Source organism: Equus caballus, chromosome 24, assembly GCF_041296265.1.
Source record: "Equus caballus isolate H_3958 breed thoroughbred chromosome 24, TB-T2T, whole genome shotgun sequence".
Taxonomy (NCBI): domain Eukaryota; kingdom Metazoa; phylum Chordata; class Mammalia; order Perissodactyla; family Equidae; genus Equus; species Equus caballus.
In genome coordinates this window covers 59,909,569-59,929,125 of record NC_091707.1, presented here as the reverse complement: position 1 = coordinate 59,929,125, position 19,557 = coordinate 59,909,569, and the positions used below count along the sequence as shown (strand labels likewise).

General features: G+C 57.1%; 3 gene segments (V, D, J or C); all 3 read left to right on the top strand.

The window, feature by feature from the left end:
* LOC102150085 (Ig gamma-2 chain C region-like) overlaps positions 1-19,557 on the top strand; it is a 550,048-nt gene that overhangs the window by 458,864 nt on the left and 71,627 nt on the right.
* Positions 1-19,557, top strand: part of LOC100146538 (immunoglobulin heavy constant mu-like) — a 95,806-nt gene that overhangs the window by 63,993 nt on the left and 12,256 nt on the right. The window contains 1 exon segment of the C gene segment in view: positions 16,593-16,644. Coding sequence covers positions 16,593-16,644 — 52 coding nt within the window.
* The window catches only part of LOC102149846 (immunoglobulin gamma-1 heavy chain-like), a 172,383-nt gene continuing 170,191 nt past the window's right edge, over positions 17,366-19,557 (top strand). The window contains exon 1 of the C gene segment in view: positions 17,366-17,503.

Sequence of the window (19,557 nt, the reverse complement as noted above, 5' to 3'; positions counted from 1 at the left end):
CTTCCCAGCCCACCACAGGGGCTACAGACTGTGGCCCCTGCTGAGTCTCCAAGGCCAACCTCCAATGGGTCCTCAGCAACAGGGCACGTGTCCAGGTCCCAGGGGAGCTCCCGGGCTCTTCCACAGCCGTGGTGGACCCTGGTGTGTCCTACTGGCCCATCCCTGTCCCGCCGGCCCTGCTGCAGGCAACAGGCCCAGGTCATGTCTGGGGCCTCAGGCAGTGGTTTAGATGATTCCACAGCTCAGTGATGCCACCCAGAGCAGCAACCGGGCCCACCGGCACGCCACAGCATCGCCACACCCCCGGGCAGCCCCTTGACCCCAGTCTAGGTCCCTCGATCTGGAAGTCTGTTCTCCAGAGGGGACCCCAGGGCCGCTGGCTTTAAGTGACCAGACTGAAATCACAGGCTATGGGCACAGGCAGTGTCCAGCATGGTCAGAGGGGCAGTGCTGGGGCCAAGGTCAGAGGAAACCAGGAGGGCACAGGCCTGGGCACCCACAGGCAAAGGCTGAGGGGCCAGAAGCTCAGAGTCAGCACCTCACATGGGAGGGAGCCCAGGCCCAGCGGCTGCCCTGCACCCCCAGGGACAGTGGGCACAGAAGCCCCCGGGCTGAGCTCCTGGTCCTCCCATCAGCCACCTGATATTGGCTCTATCAGCACTTTCTCCACAGTGGGGAAACTGAGGCACGGAGCAGCCCACACAGCCCGCGAAGGAGGAAGCTGGGAGCCCAGGCGGACAGCCCAGAGCCCTGAGCTGACCCTAGTCCTCGCCTGCCCAGGTGCAGCGGCCACTCAGGGAGACTCCTCATTCCTGGTGACAAACCTGCAGGTGAGCCTCACCCACCAGGTTAAGACCTCAGGGGACCCACGGGCACCTCGATTAAGGCCCATCTACCAGCCAGGCCTGCAGCTCAGCTGCCCAGGACGATGCTGGCCTCACCAAGTCACGCTGGAGGGGCCATGGCCCCAGTCAGACAATGTGGGCAGCTGTGGGCTGTGTCCTCCCCTGGGCCCTGGGGCGGGACATACTGTCTGGGCCTCTGTCACTGTGGGTACTTGGGTACAGCTCCCGCAGTGACACAGCCTGTGCTCAAAACCTGCTGCCCCGTTCATTCCTGCCGTCCTGCCACCGTTGTAGGAGGCTGGACCTCACGGAAGGCTGCCGTGCAGAGCACCAGGCAGACCCAGGGATGCTGCAGGCGGGGAGCCCGCCCACCTCTGCGCTGATGTCCAAAGCCGGTTCCCCCGGTAGGAAAGTACACTCAGTGGGTCCGTACCTCCTGCCCAGAGCTGACCCTCTCCTCCCTCCCTCCCCAGGAGGGCAGCCCACAACCTATCCAGAGGCCGAGAGGGACAGGCCTGGGCCGTGGATGTGGAGGACAGTCAGCTGGCTCATCCTCTCCAGACAGCCCCCCATCCTGAGCCCCTGTCCCCTGGGCCACAGTCAGGCTGCTCCTCCTCTTTCCCTGCACGCGGATATGGATGCGCCAGGACTCCCTCCGCGGGGCGGGGAGCGGGCAGAGGATTTGGTACGGGGCTGTGTCGAGGTGAGATACTCCAGTGTTGGTTACCACCGTGGCTGGCAGCCCAGCAAATACCAACCAGAACCTCAGGGGGAGCCTGAGATGAGATGGTGGCGGCAAAGGCCCCAAACCTGCCCTAGAGCTGAACAAACCCGCAAGAGCTCCATGAACCCCACGGTGCTGGCCTCTCTCCCCAGTCCTAGGCCCCTGGCCCAGGAGCCGGCCCGCACGGCAGGGCAGGTAGAGACAGTGTTGCTAGCAGGGCCTGGGGGAGCTCCACAGAGAAACAGGGGAGACACCGCATGGGACCCTCTCAGGGCGGAACAACTCCCACAGCAGCTCATATCCAACCCAGAGGCGTCTCCTTGAGCCCCCTGCTCCTCTGCCCTCGAGGTGCCCCCTCCCACAGCCCTCGCACTGACTGACTGGCCACCACACAGCCTAGCAGGACACCAGGCCACCGGACCCAACTGAGACTGCGACTCAGAGGTGGGGCGGCAGAGCTCCACACTCAGAAGGAGGGACCCTCTTCGGGTGCAAGGCAGGTGGGAACCACTGGCTTTGCCTCAGAGCCCACCCACCGACGGGGCTCGTCCCCACACTGGACCTGGCTGAAGGTGCTTGCAGGAGCCACACACACTGGAGTCCCCCAGAGTTCAGAAGAAGAGTCCAGTGTGGAGGGTCCCCCACACCTCCATCACAGCCAGACAAGATCCAGGGGGCTCTGAGCCCCACCACGCCAGGGGGTTTCTGACCCTGTGTGAGTCACTGCGATACGGTAGTGGTTGGCCCACAGTGACACTGTCTGGGACAGAAACCCCGCCAAGGTCAGCCCACCAGCAGAGGAGCCTACAGTCCAGATCTGAGATGTGGCTCCCACCCCCACCAGGAGACACCCTCATGGGCCCCGAGGCCAGAACGTGACTAACAGATTTCAAGCAGCCCCGTGTTATGGTGGGGGTGCTTGGAACTACCAGGCCACGGTTAAAACTGTCCTCATGGCCTCTGGGGGTCCAGCCCAGGCCAGAGGTCACAGAGCATCCAGGCCAGAGGTCAGTGAATGGAGCCCAGCTCCAGGCCAGGCACTGTCCTCGGGTAATCCTGGACACCTGTCAGTGTCCCCATTCTGTAGTAAGGACAGGGACTGGGCTGGTCAGTGGGGCCTGGGTCCCATCCTCACCCTCCTCTGTGGTCAAGGGGCCCCTGACCGGTGCTGGCCCTCAAGCTGGTTGTCCCTCTCCTGCCACCACGGCCCTGGGACAAGGAACCAGCAGGCATGACCCCTCATGTATGTCATCCAGAGAACAGACACCCCACTCGGGGTCCCCAACATCCAGGAGCCCCAGAGCCTGGCTGACCCCATGTGTCCCATGCTGACCACAAGGCCCCTGTCCTCTGCCCCTCGCCTGGGGCTGGGTGAAGTACAAGCTCTTGGGGAGCAGACTCGAGGGCACCACGGTGGGGCTGGAGCTCAGAAAGCCCGGCCGGGTGGCCAGCACGCAAGGTGACGGTCCGCTGACAGGTCTCCAGGAGCAGAGCCCCCAGTTGAGGCGGCTCTGGGAACACCAGCACGGAAGGGGAGCCTCCATCTGCAGCCCACCTACGGCCTAGCCCACGGCTCTGCCCTCGTGCGGGACCGTCATCCAGGCAACGTCCTCCATGAGCCCCATGACACAGTCCCCTCGGGTCCCCACGGACCTCTGTCCCAGCTTTGGGGACTCAGCTACAGCAGGAAGCCAGGGTGGCCTTGCCCAAAGCAGGACCCCCGAGGCCTGAGCCCAGCTCGGATCAAGGCTGGGGACTCTGCATTTACACACTCGTCCCCGACCTGCACCTGCCGCCCATCACCAGGCCGTCTCCAGGAGGGTCAGGGGCCCCACGCTGGGGCTCAGGGCGTCACTCATCAGATCCCTTCCTGGGCAAAGGCTCTTCCTGTGGGTCCCGACAGGCTAGCCCGGTCACAGGTGAGGCAGCGGGCCTGAAGGACAGCTGAGCCCCCAGGCAGCCTGTTCCCTGGCAGCATCCAGGGCACCACAGGGCACCACCACCCCCCAGACCGCCCTGCACACAGGAAGCAGATAAGCTCCACTAGCTCAGGGCCTCCAAACCCACAGAGCCCCTTCCTGCCTCCCTTCCTGCCTGCACGCCCCTCCCCTCCCTCCTACCCCTCCCCTCCCATTGCGCCCTGGCCTGCAGGTTCTCAGTCCTTCAGAGCTGGCACAGCCCTGTGCTGTTGTTCTGCCGTTTGCTCCACTCAACAATGTGTCTCTTCACTCGCTCCCTACGTCATGGTGCTCCATTCATTCACTCCCTCATTCACTCATTCCTCATCCCAGCACACCTGAGCGCCCCTGGGAGTGACCACAGCACTCACAGGCTGTCCCCTGCTCCTCCCAGCACCGCCCCCACCTCAGAGGGTTGTCACTCTCCTCCTCTCTGGTCTGTCACCTGCAGGGACACCCAGGTCCCGGCCTCTCTCACAAGACCCTCCCTCTCTGCCCCCAGTCACCTCCCCCAGGCCAGACTCGGGACCCTCAGCATCCACTGCTCTGCCTCCAGAGTTTGCAGCATCCGACCTTTGTCTCCATCTCCTCTCTTTCCAGCTCACTCCCTGAACACCCATGACCCTCGACCCTGCACCTTTCCCCTCCATCCCCCTCATATCCTCACTTCTCTCCCTGCATCTCCCTCCACTCCCCCTCCCCTCCCCATGGCCAGCCCTTATATCTCCTCACCCAACAAGGTGAACCCAACTCTCCACACCCAAGCCAGGCCACACGGGGCATCATGACCGCCAGTGCCCCTGGAGCCATTTTGAATTGGTGGCCATGCCCCGAAGTGGCCCAGGAGGCAGCAGATGCTTTACTGTCTCTGTTTCCTTTTCCAGTCACATCTCTGCGCTGCCGGCAGCCTGTTGCACACCCTCCTGTCTTCTCTGCTGGGGGAGGGCGTGTAGGGGAGGAAGATCTAGTCCCCTACCCTCCAGGTCCTTCCAGCCAGGCTAAGAACTTTATTGACGTGAGACAGAACAACGGGAGAAAGTCAGACAAAGTTTAATAACATGTATCCGTGGGAGAACCCAGGAAAACTGAGAAACTCACTAAAATGACTGAAGGCACCACCTTCGATACCATCTTCAGCCACAGATGGAGGAACAGGTTGGGGGCAGTGGTTTGGGGCTTCAGAGGAGAGGAAGGCCATTCACATGGAGATGGAAAAGCAAAACTTTGATAAACAAGTGTTTGCTGGGCCCTCTACAGACAATGTGGCCCGAGAGACAGAACTTTGATAAGAATGGGCTTGGCAACGACCCGGCCAGTCCACTGGCACCCAGAGTCATCTGTGGCGATGATCTCTCCTGGGGACGTGGCTTCTGTCTTAAATTCTTTTAGGCAGTTATGGGGAAGGTCAAAGTTTCTTTAAGAGTCTTTTGTTCTTAAAAATAATCAAGGCAGAGAGATACATTTTGGGAGGAAAATTCTGATTGCCCACCAGCCACAGGCATGAGCAACCGAGTTTCTCAGAATAAAAGGTTTTAAAGCACAGAGGTCATTTGAACCTGTGAAATCAAAGCTGGGTTCTAGATCAGCTGGGGTTTTGGGAGATGATTCTGGTCTCTCCAAGTCCACAAGCTGCAGACTAACGGCCCCGCCCCATCCAGGCACATGCCTGGCCTCTGTGGTGTCTGCTCTCTGGCCGTCCCCCTGTCCCCTCTGCTCCCTCTCCAGTCCCCGCTGCTGACTGGCCCCAGGAGGGCAAGGGCTCTCTTCCTCCTGCGTCGTCCCACACGATCTCATCTGGTCCTCCTGCTCAAATACCACTGCACATGCTGCTGAGGCCCACAGAGACAGCGCTGGCCCCACCCCGGATGGACAGGATACCACACGCCCAGCTGTGCACTGACAGCTCCCAATGTGGGGCGGCCAAGCCAGAGCTCACGTCGCTGCCCTCAGGGCTCTGCATTCCCTCTGCTCATCCCATAAAGGTGCCATGCTCACAGCTGCTCGGGCCACACACTTCTATGCTGCCCTTGAAACCCCTTTGCCCTCACCCCCACGTCCAATCCATCCAAACCCAGGACTCCACCCGGGAGCCCTCCACGGTCTGATGGCACCACACAATCACTGCACACGGCCCAGTTGGCCCCGCTCCCACAGCAGCACAGTGGGCCATCAAAACCCTACCACCTGGTGCCTCAGCAGTTAAGTTCACAAGCTCCACTTCTCGGTGGCCAGGACCGCTGGTTCTGATCCCGGGTGCGCACATGGCATGGCGTGGCAAAAGCCATGTTGTGGTGGGCGTCCCACGTATAAAGTAGAGGAAGATAGGCATGGATGTTAGCTCAGGGCCAGTCTTCCTCAGCAAAAAAAAAAAAAAAAAAACCCTACCCTGGGCCTTCCCTGTGTCCCTGTCAGCAACACTCCACGGCCCCGCCTTACTCAGAGGACATCCCACTGTCGCTCCGAAGGCCCACGCATGTCTGGCCATACTCGCCAGGCCACACGGCGCTCACCTGCACACGGTGACAACAGCCAGGATGTCACCTAAGAGCACGGGGGCCTTCACTTCACTCACACCACTGGCCTGTCACAGGGAGAGGCAGCCAGGAATCCAGGGAAGAACGACCAGAGCCGTCAAGAAGCACCTCAGAGTAAGCAAATGATCAGCTAAGCAAGAAGGTCCGGTCATTTACAAGACGGAACAATCGGGCCTGATTTCTCAGAAAAAACGTTTACCAGTGGCTAGAAAACCTTTTGGAAAGGAAATATGATCCAGGAATTTTGTGCCAATGCAACTGTCGTTCAAATATATTTTCCTCACGAACAAACCTAGGGGATTGTCCCCTTAGTCCTTCTTACTGAGTAAATTTATATTTATATAATATATTAGTACTTATTTATAAAAAATGAAATTTTCTTTTCAATAGTCTATATTATACGTATTGAATATATATATATGTATATATATATTCAATATCAATATCCATAAAATAAACTATTGTAGAAGGTTCTTTATTCAAATAAATAATTTTATTTTCAATAGTCTGTTATACATATTGAATATGTGTTATGTATATAGAGTCATATATATATTCAATATTCAATATGTACAATAATGACTATTGAAAATAAAATTATTTATATTAGTAAAGACAAACTTTACCCAACCAAGACAAAAACAGAAAGGCTCTGACACAAAAGACATAACCGTTTGGAGCAGAGCTCGGCGCCTGCCCCGTGGGACGTCCGCGCCGTGAGGGAAAGCTGTGGGCACAGGTGCCGATGCAGCACGGCCCGCATGCCCAGGAGGCAGGAGCCCTCAGCGGGCACTGTTGGGTGGAGGAGGCGAGTCCTCCCTCATCTGCAGAGCAAACGCCAGCAGGGGTGTGGAGGGAGCACGGCAGAGTCGCCAGCGGAGGAGCGCCAATGAAACACTAAAAAGCTATTTAATTAACCCAAAGCATCAGGAAAGGATGAATAGAGGAGCAAATGTTGGAGAGAGTTTGATAAAGGACTGTGGATAATGGAAGGACAGGGCTCAGGGGACCCAGCCAGGCCATCCCCAGGGCCATCCTGGGGCCATGTGGTCCAAGCCTGAAGGGGCAGTGAGTGTCCTGGGCAGGATCCCCTGGGAAAACTCACTGCAGGCTCTCCCCGGGCAACCCCTGCGAGGGTGTGAGGGCAGCAGGATGGGTGAGGGGCCAGGTTGGATGGGGGATTCAGGAGGTGGAACCACCCTATGGTGCTGGCCCAGGACTCAGGGTCCTCACACCAACCAGTCATTGGATGCAGACTGTCCCCAGGGACGAGCAGGCCATACAGGTCCCTCCGTTGTGCAGAGCATGCCAGAGAAGCTGAGGAGGTGAACTGAGTGTGGTAGAAATTTCCAGTGTGTCTATCTGATCCTTCCCCTCCAGGCACACCTCTGCACACAGCAGTTTCCCCTGATCTTCCCACAATTTGTGCAAAAGCAGCATGTAGTTTGTTTGGGGTTTTTTTTTCCGGGAAGATTAGCCCTGAGCTAACTGTTGCCAATCCTCCTCTTTTCGCTGAGGAAGACTGGCCCTGAGCTAACATCCATGCCCATCTTCCTCTACTTTATATGTGGGACGCCTGCCACAGCATGGCTTGCCACATGGTGCCATGTCCGCACCCGGGATCTGAACCGGCGAACCCTGGGCTGCCGAAGCGGAATGTGCACTCTTACCTGCTGCGCCACCGGGCTGGCCCCAAAGCAACATGTAGATTTTTTTTAATGGAAACTTCCACTTTTAATGAAATTAGGAAAACAGATATAAGCCACAGAATCCAAAATATATGTAAAGGTGTGAAAAGCAGTGGATGTCAGGCAGAGGCCACAGGGGGAAACAAGAGATGACATGGAAGTGCTGGTGAGGAGGCCCAGTGGCGGCAAATGCACACTCCTGAAAATGAGAGCCTTCCTTAGAGTTGCCAGTGTCACCCTGTGTGCGACGACCAGCACAGAGACTGCATAGAAGCCTTTCTGTGCTTTTATGGTTAAGGGAGGCAGACGGCTCCGGGCCAGGAGAAGAATACCACTGACACACATCTGCTACTGGAAGCAGTTTGTCATCACGGCTGCAGAGAAGGAGGAAGCCCATGGCCGTGAAGCTCCAAGGCAGCTCCTCCTCCCACCCGAGGAAACACCTACGAACAGCAGGTCCAGAGGAGTTTAATTCACAAAACAATGAGTAATAAAGTTGAACGGAAACGGTACTGATTAAAAAAAAAAAAAAAAAGCAGCAGAATGTACCCATAGATGAAGAAGACTCGCCAGAAAAACATTGCCAAAGGATAGGATGAAAATTTCAGCAAAATAATCCTTCATGAATAAAAAAAAATGATGAAAGCCATTGGATTTATGAAGGAAAACCACAGCTCCCAAAGACAGGTGCTTGGAGAAGAAAGTAGAAGTTCACAGGAGGAGATGGGGTATGGTCTGGCCAGAGTAACAAAAGAAAGCTTTTAAAAACCGAAAACCTTCTTGAAGACAAGTCAAAGAAGCACACAGGAAAACAGATCCACAGACAGGAACGTTGGGGCGGAAGTGAATGAGAAGAATGTAGAGCTGAGAGTAAAATTGAGGGCTTAAGGAGATGGTGCGAGACGAGCAAGGAGACAAGACTCATGTAGCCAGAGTCCCTGGAGAACGGAGCCAGGTCGTCTGCGAGCACAGGTCTCAGCAGTCCCCATTCTGGGTCAGTCTTCTCCGGCTCACGGTGTTCCCTATCGATACGTGGATAGTATTACCTTATTTCAAGATGGAGTTTTTTAATTCCATTTTTAAAAGTTTTTTTCGATTCTATTACTTTTGGTAGTTAGTTTTGGAAAGAGTTAATTTGGGCAGCATTCAGAAATACCAAATCATCGATAAGGCAGAAAACTGGCTGGTCTCAGATGTCTCACCGGCCACTTTCAGCACCAGTGAGTGGTGAACAGCGCCTGCAGCTCCTTGAGGGGAAAAAGGTGGGAATCTAGGAGTTCATGTACAGCCAATCTGTCCTGCGAGAATAAAGGCCACTGAGGATGTGGAAACAACCCAAGTGTCCATTGACGGATGAATGGATAAAGGAGATGCGTATATATACAGTGGAGCATCACTCAGCTGTGAGAAAGAAGGACTTGCTGCCATTTGAGACAACACGGATGGATCATGAGGGCATCATGCTAAGTGAGGTAAGTCAGACAGGGAAAGACAAATACTGTATGATCTCACTCACATGTGGAATCTAAAAAACCTGAACTCGTAAAAAGAGAGAAGGAAATGGCAGTTACTGGGGGCTGGGAGTGGGGGTGGGGGAATCAGAGAGACATCGTTAAACAGGACAAACTTGCAACTAGTAGATAAACAAGTTCCGGAGCTCTGACGCACGTCCTATGGGTTATAGTCAGCAGCATTGTGTTATAAACTTCAAAGTTGCTGAAAGACTACATCTTAATTATTCCCACCACAAAAAAGAAAGGATGATTACGTGATGTGTTGGAGGTGTGAGCTTATGCGGCAATGACCATCATGTTGCAATCTATAAATGTATCAAATCAACACATGTACCCCTTACACTTCCAGAATGTCACGCATCAATTACATCTCAATTGGAGAAATAAAATACTTCTTAAAAAAAGAATAAAGGCCAGTGAAAAGCAGTTTTGAACACTCAAGAATCCAGGAAATAGGTTTCCATAAACCCCACATGGCAAAACTACTAGTGGAAAAATGTCAGCCACCAAAAGATGCTCGGAGAAGCCGGGGCCAAAGAACAGACAGTAAACATTCCACAGTCACGTGTGAGACTAAGACCAACACGGGAGCCTGAGCAGGAAGAAAACGGAGTCTGCCCTAACAAAGTGGAAACGTTAGAACCAGCAAAAACTGGTCAACGGGAACCAAACACGGAAGGTAAGGTGCGAACTGTGGCCACATTCTAAGAGCTGCCGTCAAAGGACATACACAAAGTGGAACCAAGGAACACAAGCATAAGCAGAGCAGATGCGCAAAGTACTAAGAAAATAACATGACTGACTAGGATCACATGATGGGAGGGATGGAGGAAGAGGCGACCACAATGTCATACCTGTTTACAACAGAGAACTGGTGCACGTTGTCGAAGGAAGCTTTAGCAGAAAGGACATTTTGGAAAGTTGCCATTAGAAGGATAACCACCACACACACAACAGCAAAGAAAGGGAAACTAGAAATGGAAACTCCCTTTGGAAGTTTAGAAATAGAAAACATAAACATAAAATGGTGACACAGGATGGAGACCAAACGCATCTGTCTGGTCAACAGCTGGGAGTTGTCTCAACAGGGCTGTCAATGGGAGCGACTTTCAGATTGAGTCACAACACAAACCCAACTGTCACACACCCGCGTATTACCCGCACAACGAGAGAAGCTGAAAAACCAGTAAATTCGTGCCGCCTTTTGCAGATGAGGGGACCTGAAGCTCGGAGCGTTTACGTGACTTTTCCACTGCAACAGTGCGGTTAAGATGGTGCAGGACTTAGCCGCAGCCCTGTGGACACCGAGGCCTCCGCTCTGAGGTGGTTCAGGGCCACTGCAGGGCCACGGGGAGCTGGCCTGGCCCAGCGCAGACACAGCGCCTCCAGCGGAAAAGCAACTCAGCAGGCGTGGGACCGTTGTGATGGGTCAGCAACCACGGCGGCTGCACATTTGGAGGGGAAGGCCAGCACGTCTTCAAGACTTCAGAGTGGAATTTGTCAGATTCCCAAAGCTGAGGGAGCCATGTTTCCTGCTTCTGTCCCATCCCAAGTCTCGGTCCACAGACACTACAATCTCCCACACAGTCGGGTGTCCAGCCTTGACCAGTGGTCACTGGGAGCCTTCTGAGAACTGCAAGGTCACGTGGCTCCTCCCCTCCCCTCTCACCGTGGGCTGGAAGTTTGCGAGGGCAGGAGTCTGTGGGCACAGGAGGAAGGAGAAGGGAACAGGGAGAACTTCCAATGCCAGTCCAGACCCTCGGGAGGAAAGCTGGAAAGCCGCCTCAACGATGCAAACGATGACAAGGGGCATAAGTGGGAGTCCTGCCTCCCTCAGCCCCTCCGAGGGCTGTGGGTCCCCCCGGCTACTGCTGGCTGAGTGTTGAGCTTGATCAATTTACTCCAACCTTCAGGCAAAGAAGGGGTGAGGGGGGCTCATGACCTCTGAGAGGTGCCGAATGTCCAGGTCCATGCACGGAAGGGACAGGCAGAGGGGTGCTGCCCCCTGGACCTGAAGCCGGGGCTCCTGCTCCCATCGTTGATCTGCCGGGATTGCTCTGCCCCTTCGCTGTGCAGCGCTGAGAGGCAGCCGGTCTGTGCCACACAGAGAGAGGTAAAAATGAGGTGGTTGTAGAGTAGCACGTCCTCCCTCGGTCTCCACGAAAGGAGGGCTCCCAGGTCACAGTCGGGGAGGCCTGAGGTGGACACGGGGAGTCGTTCTGGACAAGCAGATGTAGAAGAAACTGAGGCTTCCCTTCTTGTGTAAAAAGCCAGATTGGTGGGGAGAATGCCTTTGCTTCTGTCCCTCGTTCCTGCTTCAGGTGCCCGTGACAGTCCTTAATGCTTCCAGCCACAGCAGCCCCTCTCCAGGCTCCAGGGAAAGGCCAGGGTGTTCACAGAGACACCACACGGGCCCCCAGCAGCTGAGCAAGTTCCCATCTCGTCTCCGTGTTCCGTGAGAAGACAAACATCGCCTTGGTCATCCCAGCGGTGACCAGGCCTCCTGCCACTCGCAGCCGAAGGCCATCCTTCCACAGAGAACGAGGGCCCTCCCGGCCAGTCCCCTTCTCTCGGGAATGGGGGGACCTTATGAGGCCTCTCAGGACTTTGTCAAGCCCCCTGCCTCTCTGGCCAGAGGGACGGGTGGGGTATGTACCAGGAGGCCCCAGAATCTTTTGCTTTCTTTGACCATCGCCTTTTGAAAGTTACAGCATGAGTTTGCGCCCCTCCCCATTTTTTTCTTATTTGTTGTAAAAGTTGTTCATTTTTTTTGCTCATGTCAGCGGGCATTAGAGGAGGGAAATCTTGTTTCTTTCCACTTATTTCTCTGTATTTCCCTGGGTAACTTCTCACACCTGTTGATTGATCGGCTGCAGCAGCCACTGCTCTGGAGTCACTTCTGACCTGAGAAATGACAAGGCAGGAACTTTCCCTCTGTGTTTTGCCCACAAGGACCCTCATCCTGAAGAAAAGCACCCAGAGATCAAGCCCCCAGTGGCAGAGGCCGTAAGAAGTGGGACCTCCTGCAAACGTGAGGGATGCTGGCGCTGTTCTCGAGGCTCACCTGCACTCTGGCACCTGGTCTACCTCATCCTGGAAACCCCGCCCAAGTATGATTCACTCACCACGGCACTGTGGGCCTGGAAGGCGGGGGAAACCCCTGGGCCCACAGCAAGGCCCATCCATCACTGCCTCCACTCACCCAAGCAGGGGACAGGCGTTATCTCTGATTTCTCCATCTGCTGGACATTGTGATCCAGAATTTCAATGAGCAGAGTGAATACTGCTCCCACGGTCTTCCATCATCACTGACCCAATGGCCTTGCCCTCTGGCTCGGCCATCAAGGCCCCCGCCCATGCCAGCCGAGAGCCACTCCTAGCTCACCCCTTGTTTTCAGAAGCAATTGTGTGGGTGTTTCCTGACCTAACAAGGGGGCTGAGTGGCCAGAGCACTCTCTCCACCTGCCCTCAGGGGTTCAACCCTCAGTTCAGCTCCGAGTCCTGCTCAGGACATCTGATCCTGCAGACAGCTTTCCAGTCACCTGTTCTGCAGTGGGGTAGGGCTCCCCATGAGAACAGAGCTGTGGACAGAGCCTGGGAAACTGACTCAGCATGGTTGGTGGGCCCAGTTCTGGCCACCCTATTGCACCAGTCCAGACACCATGGCTACAGGCATGGGGTCCCCGGCATGTGCTCGTGGTGCGTGGGGGCAGGGACAGGCTCCCAGAACTGGCCGTGAGGTCCTATGGTAGCCCAGCTGGGCCTGAGCACAGCCAGCCTCATAGTCAGCAGGCTCTGGGCCCACCACAGCCGCCCCGACCCGAGCCCTGCACAGGACTGCCGGGGAAGGGACCAGGAGACCAGGCTGGAACTTTCTCCGAAAGGTTCAGAGGGCTCTGCAAAGGCCAGGTCCTGTCACACGTGGGCCCAATAAGACATCCCGGGCTGCAGGAGCTGAACCAGGTCCTCTACAGGCCGGACAATGCCTGCAGCCCGGCTGGTCCTCTGCCGGGGTGAAGAGGCAGGGCCGGGGCTGGAGGCTGGAGAGAAGGGGCTGAGCAGGGCCTGGTGGGCACCTTCCCTCCCCCAGTCAGGAACCGGAGGTGATGGAGAGCCAGGATAGGAGGTTCCTGAAGGGTCTAGGGCAGCTCCGGCCCCTCATTCCCTGAAAGGGAGACGGGAGGCCCGGAGCTGAGACCCAGCAGGAAGAGCCTCCAGCAAGGGACTGGGGGCCTGAGGAAGCCTGCCGTGGGCTGTGAGCACCCCCGGCCCCACCAGCCTAGAGGGCAGGACCTCAGCCCACGAGGAGAGGGCAGGCTGGACCCTCACCCATCAACCTCCCAGAGGGAGCTCTGGAGTCCCAGGCGTGGGGGAGGGGAGAGGCCAGGAGGCCAAAACCTACCCTTGGACCTGATGCCGCCAGAGCCCGGCAGTTCACCTCCTCACAGCGTCGGAACACACACCGCTCCTCCTTCACCCTCTCCCTGCCTTGGCTGGACCTCTTCCAGCCTCCTCTGAAGGGGGCTCCAGGCCACACATCCCATCTGCCCTCAGGGCACCACTCCAGGTTCTTAAGTCATCGACCCAGACCTGGACACTGTCCCCATGCTGGCGAGGCCCCAGTGGCCCCATATCACTGTGGGGTCTCCCACGTACCTCACATCAGCCTGCCTGAGGCTGACATCACCATATGCGCCCCTCGTTGGTCCTGTGCCCTGACACCGGCATGTCCCGATCTCTCCCAGGCCCAGGGCCAGGACCTAGAACCCCACCCTTTGTCCTGAATCCTGGGAGAGAGAGCTGCCTCAGAAACACTACCGCTCTCCCTTGCCTCTGCTGTCCTCCCCCAGGGGGGACCCCAGGACCCGCTTACTTTCCCCTGGGCACCCCAACCCTCTCTCAGCACCCAGGCTCCCTCCCTTGAGGCCCCCAGCCCAGACTGACCCCATCCTCCTTGCTATACCAATGGAACCTTCTAGAGTGAAACTCTCAACAAGCCCCCCCCCCCCATCCTTCAGCCTCTTTGCTGGGCACACAGGCCATTTTTAAACCCAGCTACATAAAACCAGCTGCCATTCCCCGCCAGGCACATGGCCCAGCCTCTGGAGCTCAGCCCCAGCTGTTCCTCTGCCTGGAATTACACAGGCACACACACGCACACACACACACACACACACACACACAAGACTTCTCAACATGCTGCTCACTCAGCCCTCCCCCAGCAGGCCTTTAGGGTGTCATCACTCACTCTCGGGCCCCAGTTGTGTCTGTGCACCTCTGACTCCCCGCAGCAGTGGCCTGTGCGTGAGTGCACCTGCCATGGCCACACCTGGCCCTCGGAGCCTGTGCCATCTCCACCTCCCCAAGGGCTTACACCTGGTGCACCTGTGGGTTCCAGCACCCAGCCCCAGGTCTGACAGGTGGTGAGTGCAGACTCCTCTCTTCCTCCCCCAGGGTGGGGAGAGAGCAGCCTGTGCAGCTCTGGGGGGACCCTCTCCCTTAGACCGTTTTGCCCCTCCCCCTGCACCTACCCTTTGGCGAGGGCATCAGGAGCCAAGACCCCTCCCTGAGGACCAGGAGCCCGGAGGGCAGGGCAGGGACCTGGCTCCCGCGAGCACACAGTGCCCAGGGCTCGCCCCCAACAAGCCAGTTCCCATGGAGGACAGTGAACAGGTGGAATCAACAAGCAGCTGCTGCAGGCCAGCTGGGAAGCTGGAGGTGTCCACAGGCCCACCAAGCATGGTGCACTGCCCCCACCCACCCACTGTCACTGCGGGCCTTTCACCAGCTGAGGACATGACTAGAACGCAGAGGACCCAAGACGGCCTGGAGGCACAGCCCTGACTCTGCTCTTATTCCTGAAAGAGAAAGAACGCAGGTTGGGTGGTGGCCAGCTCAGCCCCCTGCCCACTCCACCTTGCCCACCCAGCAGCCCTTGGGCATGTTTCTAAGCTGGGAACCACAGTGCTAACTGGGACCACAGTGGGAACCCTTTACAAAAACCCCAGACCAGAGGGTCCCAGGGCAGCTTGGTGCTCGCCTTCCAGTGCCCACCGTCAGATGCACAGCGGGATCAGGAAGGAGCCCGACAATGCTGGAAGAGAAGCGGTGCTTGTCCCTTCTCGGGAGGTGAGGGGACTCTCCAGGTGGACACAAGGTGGAGAGACATGGAATGAGTCAAGAGGCCCTGCGGGAGGGGTGGCGGGTCAGCAGCCTGGGCATGGGGGCAGAAAGGGGCATCAGAAGGTTGAGCAGGGAAATGAAACTGCATGGGACCGAGCAAGCCAGCTGTCAGAAAGGACGTCCTGGCCCAGACCTGGGCACCAAGGGCAGGAGGGAGCCTGCGGAGGCACGGGGTAGGCCGTCTCTTCAAGCAGAGAACAGACTTTCCTGCCCTGGGGGACTCCTGGGGGCTCCCTGGGGCCCCTGGCTGCAGGGTTTTCTGTGGCCCCAGCATGGGGCCGGCTCACTGTGCTTATGCTTACTTGCAGCACTGGGGCCACGGCACCCTGGTCACCGTCTCCTCAGGCGAGTCTGGCGTCTGGCGTCCCACCCGGGACAGCGGGACTCTGTGCCTAGCCAGGCCTGCTGTTTCACGTTTCATCTGACTTGGGAGGGGGTCTGGGGCCGGCTAGAGGGGGGCGTTTTTGTATGGGAGAGCCAGCAGGGCAGAGGCTGTGGTCCTGGCACCTCGAGCACTGGGACCACGGCATCCTGGTCACCGTCTCCTCAGGCGAGTCCACACCAGCTGCTCTGGTGGGCATCTGGCCAGGTCCCGGGGCCTACGGCTGGTCTGGGTGGGCCGAGTCTCTTAGCCTGGGGTCAGACTGGGGCCCCGCTGGGTTCTGGCTCCATTAGGGACTGGTCCTCGGGCTGACAGCCCCAGGGTGGGGAGCAAGCTGAGAGCTGGGAAGGAGAAGTTGTGGGCAGAGTGGTGCCGGCTGGGCCGGAGGTTTGTGTGCGAGGGGCCAGGCAGGCCACACCAGTGTGGTTATGGCTACGTGGATCACTGGGGCCAGGGCACCCTGGTCACCGTCTCCTCAGGTAAGACGGCTTTCTCCCTGCCCACTGTCCTGGGGGCTGGGAAAGAAATTTCCAGAGGCTCCTTGGTCTGCGTGGGGCCCTTGGTCTGATCAGAGGCTGTTTTCTTCTGGGTTCTACACGCAGCCTTTCTGCAGAGACAGGGGTCTTTGCCTCTGGAAGGCAGGCTGGGCAGAGTGGGCTCCAGGTCTGGGGACACAGGCACCTAAGGAGATGCCACTTCTGTCACACCGGGCGGCCGGGCAGGGGCTGAGGTTTTTGTACACCCCCTAATGGGGCCCATGGCAGTGTGACTATTTTGGCTACTGGGGCCAGGGCACCCTGGTCACCGTCTCCTCAGGTGAGTCCCACAGCCCTTCTCCCCTCTCTCTCTCTCTCTGGGGGTTTTTGCTGCATTTTGGGGGAAAATGAGGATGTCTGGGTCTAGAGGCTTCTCTGGGGGTCTCGGCCACCTTGGCCTCTGGGTCCAGTGGTCCTCTCGGCCCTGAAGGGGCACAATTTGAGGTGGTCCCGAGACCTTAGCCGGGTGCCAGTTCTTGCCTGGGACCAGGCACAATTGTCACAATGTGACAACGAGTTGGATTACTGGGGCCAGGGCACCCTGGTCACCGTCTCCTCAGGTGAGCCCCACCCCTCCCGACTCCGACCACTCTTGGGGAGATCGGGTCTCAGGGTCTCGATGTCGGAGGTCAGGAAAGGGAACAGGGGAGAAGGTCCCCTACAGAGGGGCTGGAGATTGACTTTCCCCGGGCCCAAGGACGCCTCCGTATGGGGGGCGAGGCGGCCTCTCTGGCCATTTGACGCGAGCCTTATCGGGGGCGACTGTCGCTTGTGTCAATCAGGCTTCGGCGGCTCTGAGGCCCTCGTTCTGTGGGCCGGTGGCCGTCAGGGTGATTGGACTGCTGAGTTCCGCTTAGGGGCTGTGGGTTCACGGTCAGAAGGCCCAGGCCAGCATGTGAGGTCTCCGGGGCAGGTGGGAGGGAGCGGCCGGAGGACGGTTTCAGGCCCCTCCCGGGAACAGTGTCTCAGATAGTCAGCTTTTGTGTGGCCATGGAGACAGGAGAGGTCTCTGGGTGGCCTCGGGACGATGCCAGGCCAGGCCCCAGGGTTTTTGTAGGGCGAGGATGGGAGACGCCACCATTGTGATTATTATGGTATAAACTACTGGGGCCAGGGCATCCTGGTCACCGTCTCCTCAGGTGAGTCCCACAGCCCTTCTCCCCTCTCTCTCTCTCTGGGGGTTTTTGCTGCATTTTGGGGGAAAATGAGGATGTCTGGGTCTGGGTCTAGAGGCTTCTCTGGGGGTCTCGGCCACCTTGGCCTCTGGGTCCGGTGGTCCTCTCGGCCCTCACGGGGCAGATAGTCAGGCCGGCATGTGGGGTCTCCAGGAAAGATGGGAAGGAGCGGCCGGAGGACGGCTTCAGGCCCCTCCGGGGAACACTGACTCAGATAGTCAGCTTCTGTGTGGCCATGGAGACAGGAGAGGTCTCCGGGTGGCCTTGGGACGATGCCGGGCCAGGCCCCAGGGTTTTTGTGGGGTGAGGATGGGAGACGCCACCATTGTGATTATTATAATGCTATGGACCCCTGGGGCCAGGGCACCCTGGTCACCGTCTCCTCAGGTGAGCCCCACAGCCCTTCTCCCCTCTCTCTCTCTCTGAGGTTTTTTGCTGCATTTTTGGGGAAAATGAGGATGTCTGGGTCTGGGTCTAGAGGCTTCTCTGGGGATCTCGGCCACCTTGGCCTCTGTGTCCAGTGGTCCTCTCGGCCCTGAAGGGGCACAATTTGAGGTGGTCCCGAGACCTTAGCCGGGTGCCAGTCTTTGCCTGGGACCAGGCACAATTGTCACAATGTGACAATGAGTTGGATTACTGGCACCCAGCTAAGGCCAACAGTGTCTCAGATAGTCGGCTTCAGTGCGGCACATGGAGACAGGAGAGGTCTCCGGGTGGCCTCGGGACAATGCTGGGCCAGGACCAGGGTTTTTGTGGAGTGAGGATGGGACAGGCCACCATTGTGATTATTATGATATAGACTACTGGGGCCAGGGCACCCTGGTCACCGTCTCCTCAGGTAAGAACGGCCATTCCATGGCCTTTGTTTTCTGCTCCTGTCTGTGGGGTTTCTGGGCATCAGTGGCTGGTCCTCGGGACGTGTCCCCCAGGGGCCTGGGCAGACTGGCTAAAGGGGGACAGGGCTGGGTGCCTTAGGGGTCTCAGAGACTCTCCATTTTCTGATGCCTTTTGAAAATTGGTCTAATGTCAACATGCCGGACATGCTGCGGGCCATGGGTGTGAAGGGCCAGGCTCAGGTGAGACGCCAGGCAGGACCCCGGGGCCACATGACAGTGTGGGCTGTGGTGGGAGACGCTTGGCTGTCAGAACCGCGGCGTCGGTGAAGGAGCGGGCCTCGGTAACTGCCTGCAGAGCCGCAGAACACCGCACGGAGAGGGCAGGGAAATATTTTCTTTAGAATTATGAGTTATGTTCTGTGCTGGATTGTATTTAAAATTCTTTGTTGGTTAGGAAGAGAACTTTCTGGGTGCGGAGGGACTTGGAGTCCTGGTCTTGGTGAGAGTGGGGTCCCGGGCCCCCTGAAACAGCGGGCGCCGGGGGGCTCCGGGAGGACAGCTTCTGAGAGAAGATGCTTCATTCCTCTTACAAGGCGCGCTTACTAAATATTGAAAGACAGGATATCTTGGAAGTGGCTGCTGAGTGACTTTAAAATGAGAGAGATTTTCAAGTATATTTAATTTTTTTAATCTTATCATTCAGTTAACAACTATAGTCACGTCTTTCTGGAGTTGACCGTGGTGCGTGTTGAGTGGAGAAACAGTAAGGGGTGCAGGCAGCTCCCCGCTTCGGGGCTGAGTTTCGACAATAATAAATTAAGCTTGTTTTTTGAATTAGTCGAGCGGTGCTTGGAGCGGATGGTGCTGAGCTGGTGAATGTGGCTGCATGCGGGCCTCGGACGCCTGCAGCAGGTGGCAGGAAGCAGGTCGCATCGAGAGTCTATTTTAGGAAGCAAGAAAACAAGATTGGCAAATTTATAGTTCACTGTTATGCAGGAGTGGTTTTCGGATAGTTTTGCCCCAGAGATCTGAAAGCGTTCCACCGAGCAAAACAGCACCTGGCTGATTTGCATTTCTAAAATAAGGTGAAGACCCCTGAGAGAAACTAGAAGCTTCCTTTTTTAACTGTTTGAGTTTAATTTCTCAGTCTTAGCTTACCGAGTTTTAATTTGTTCAAACTTA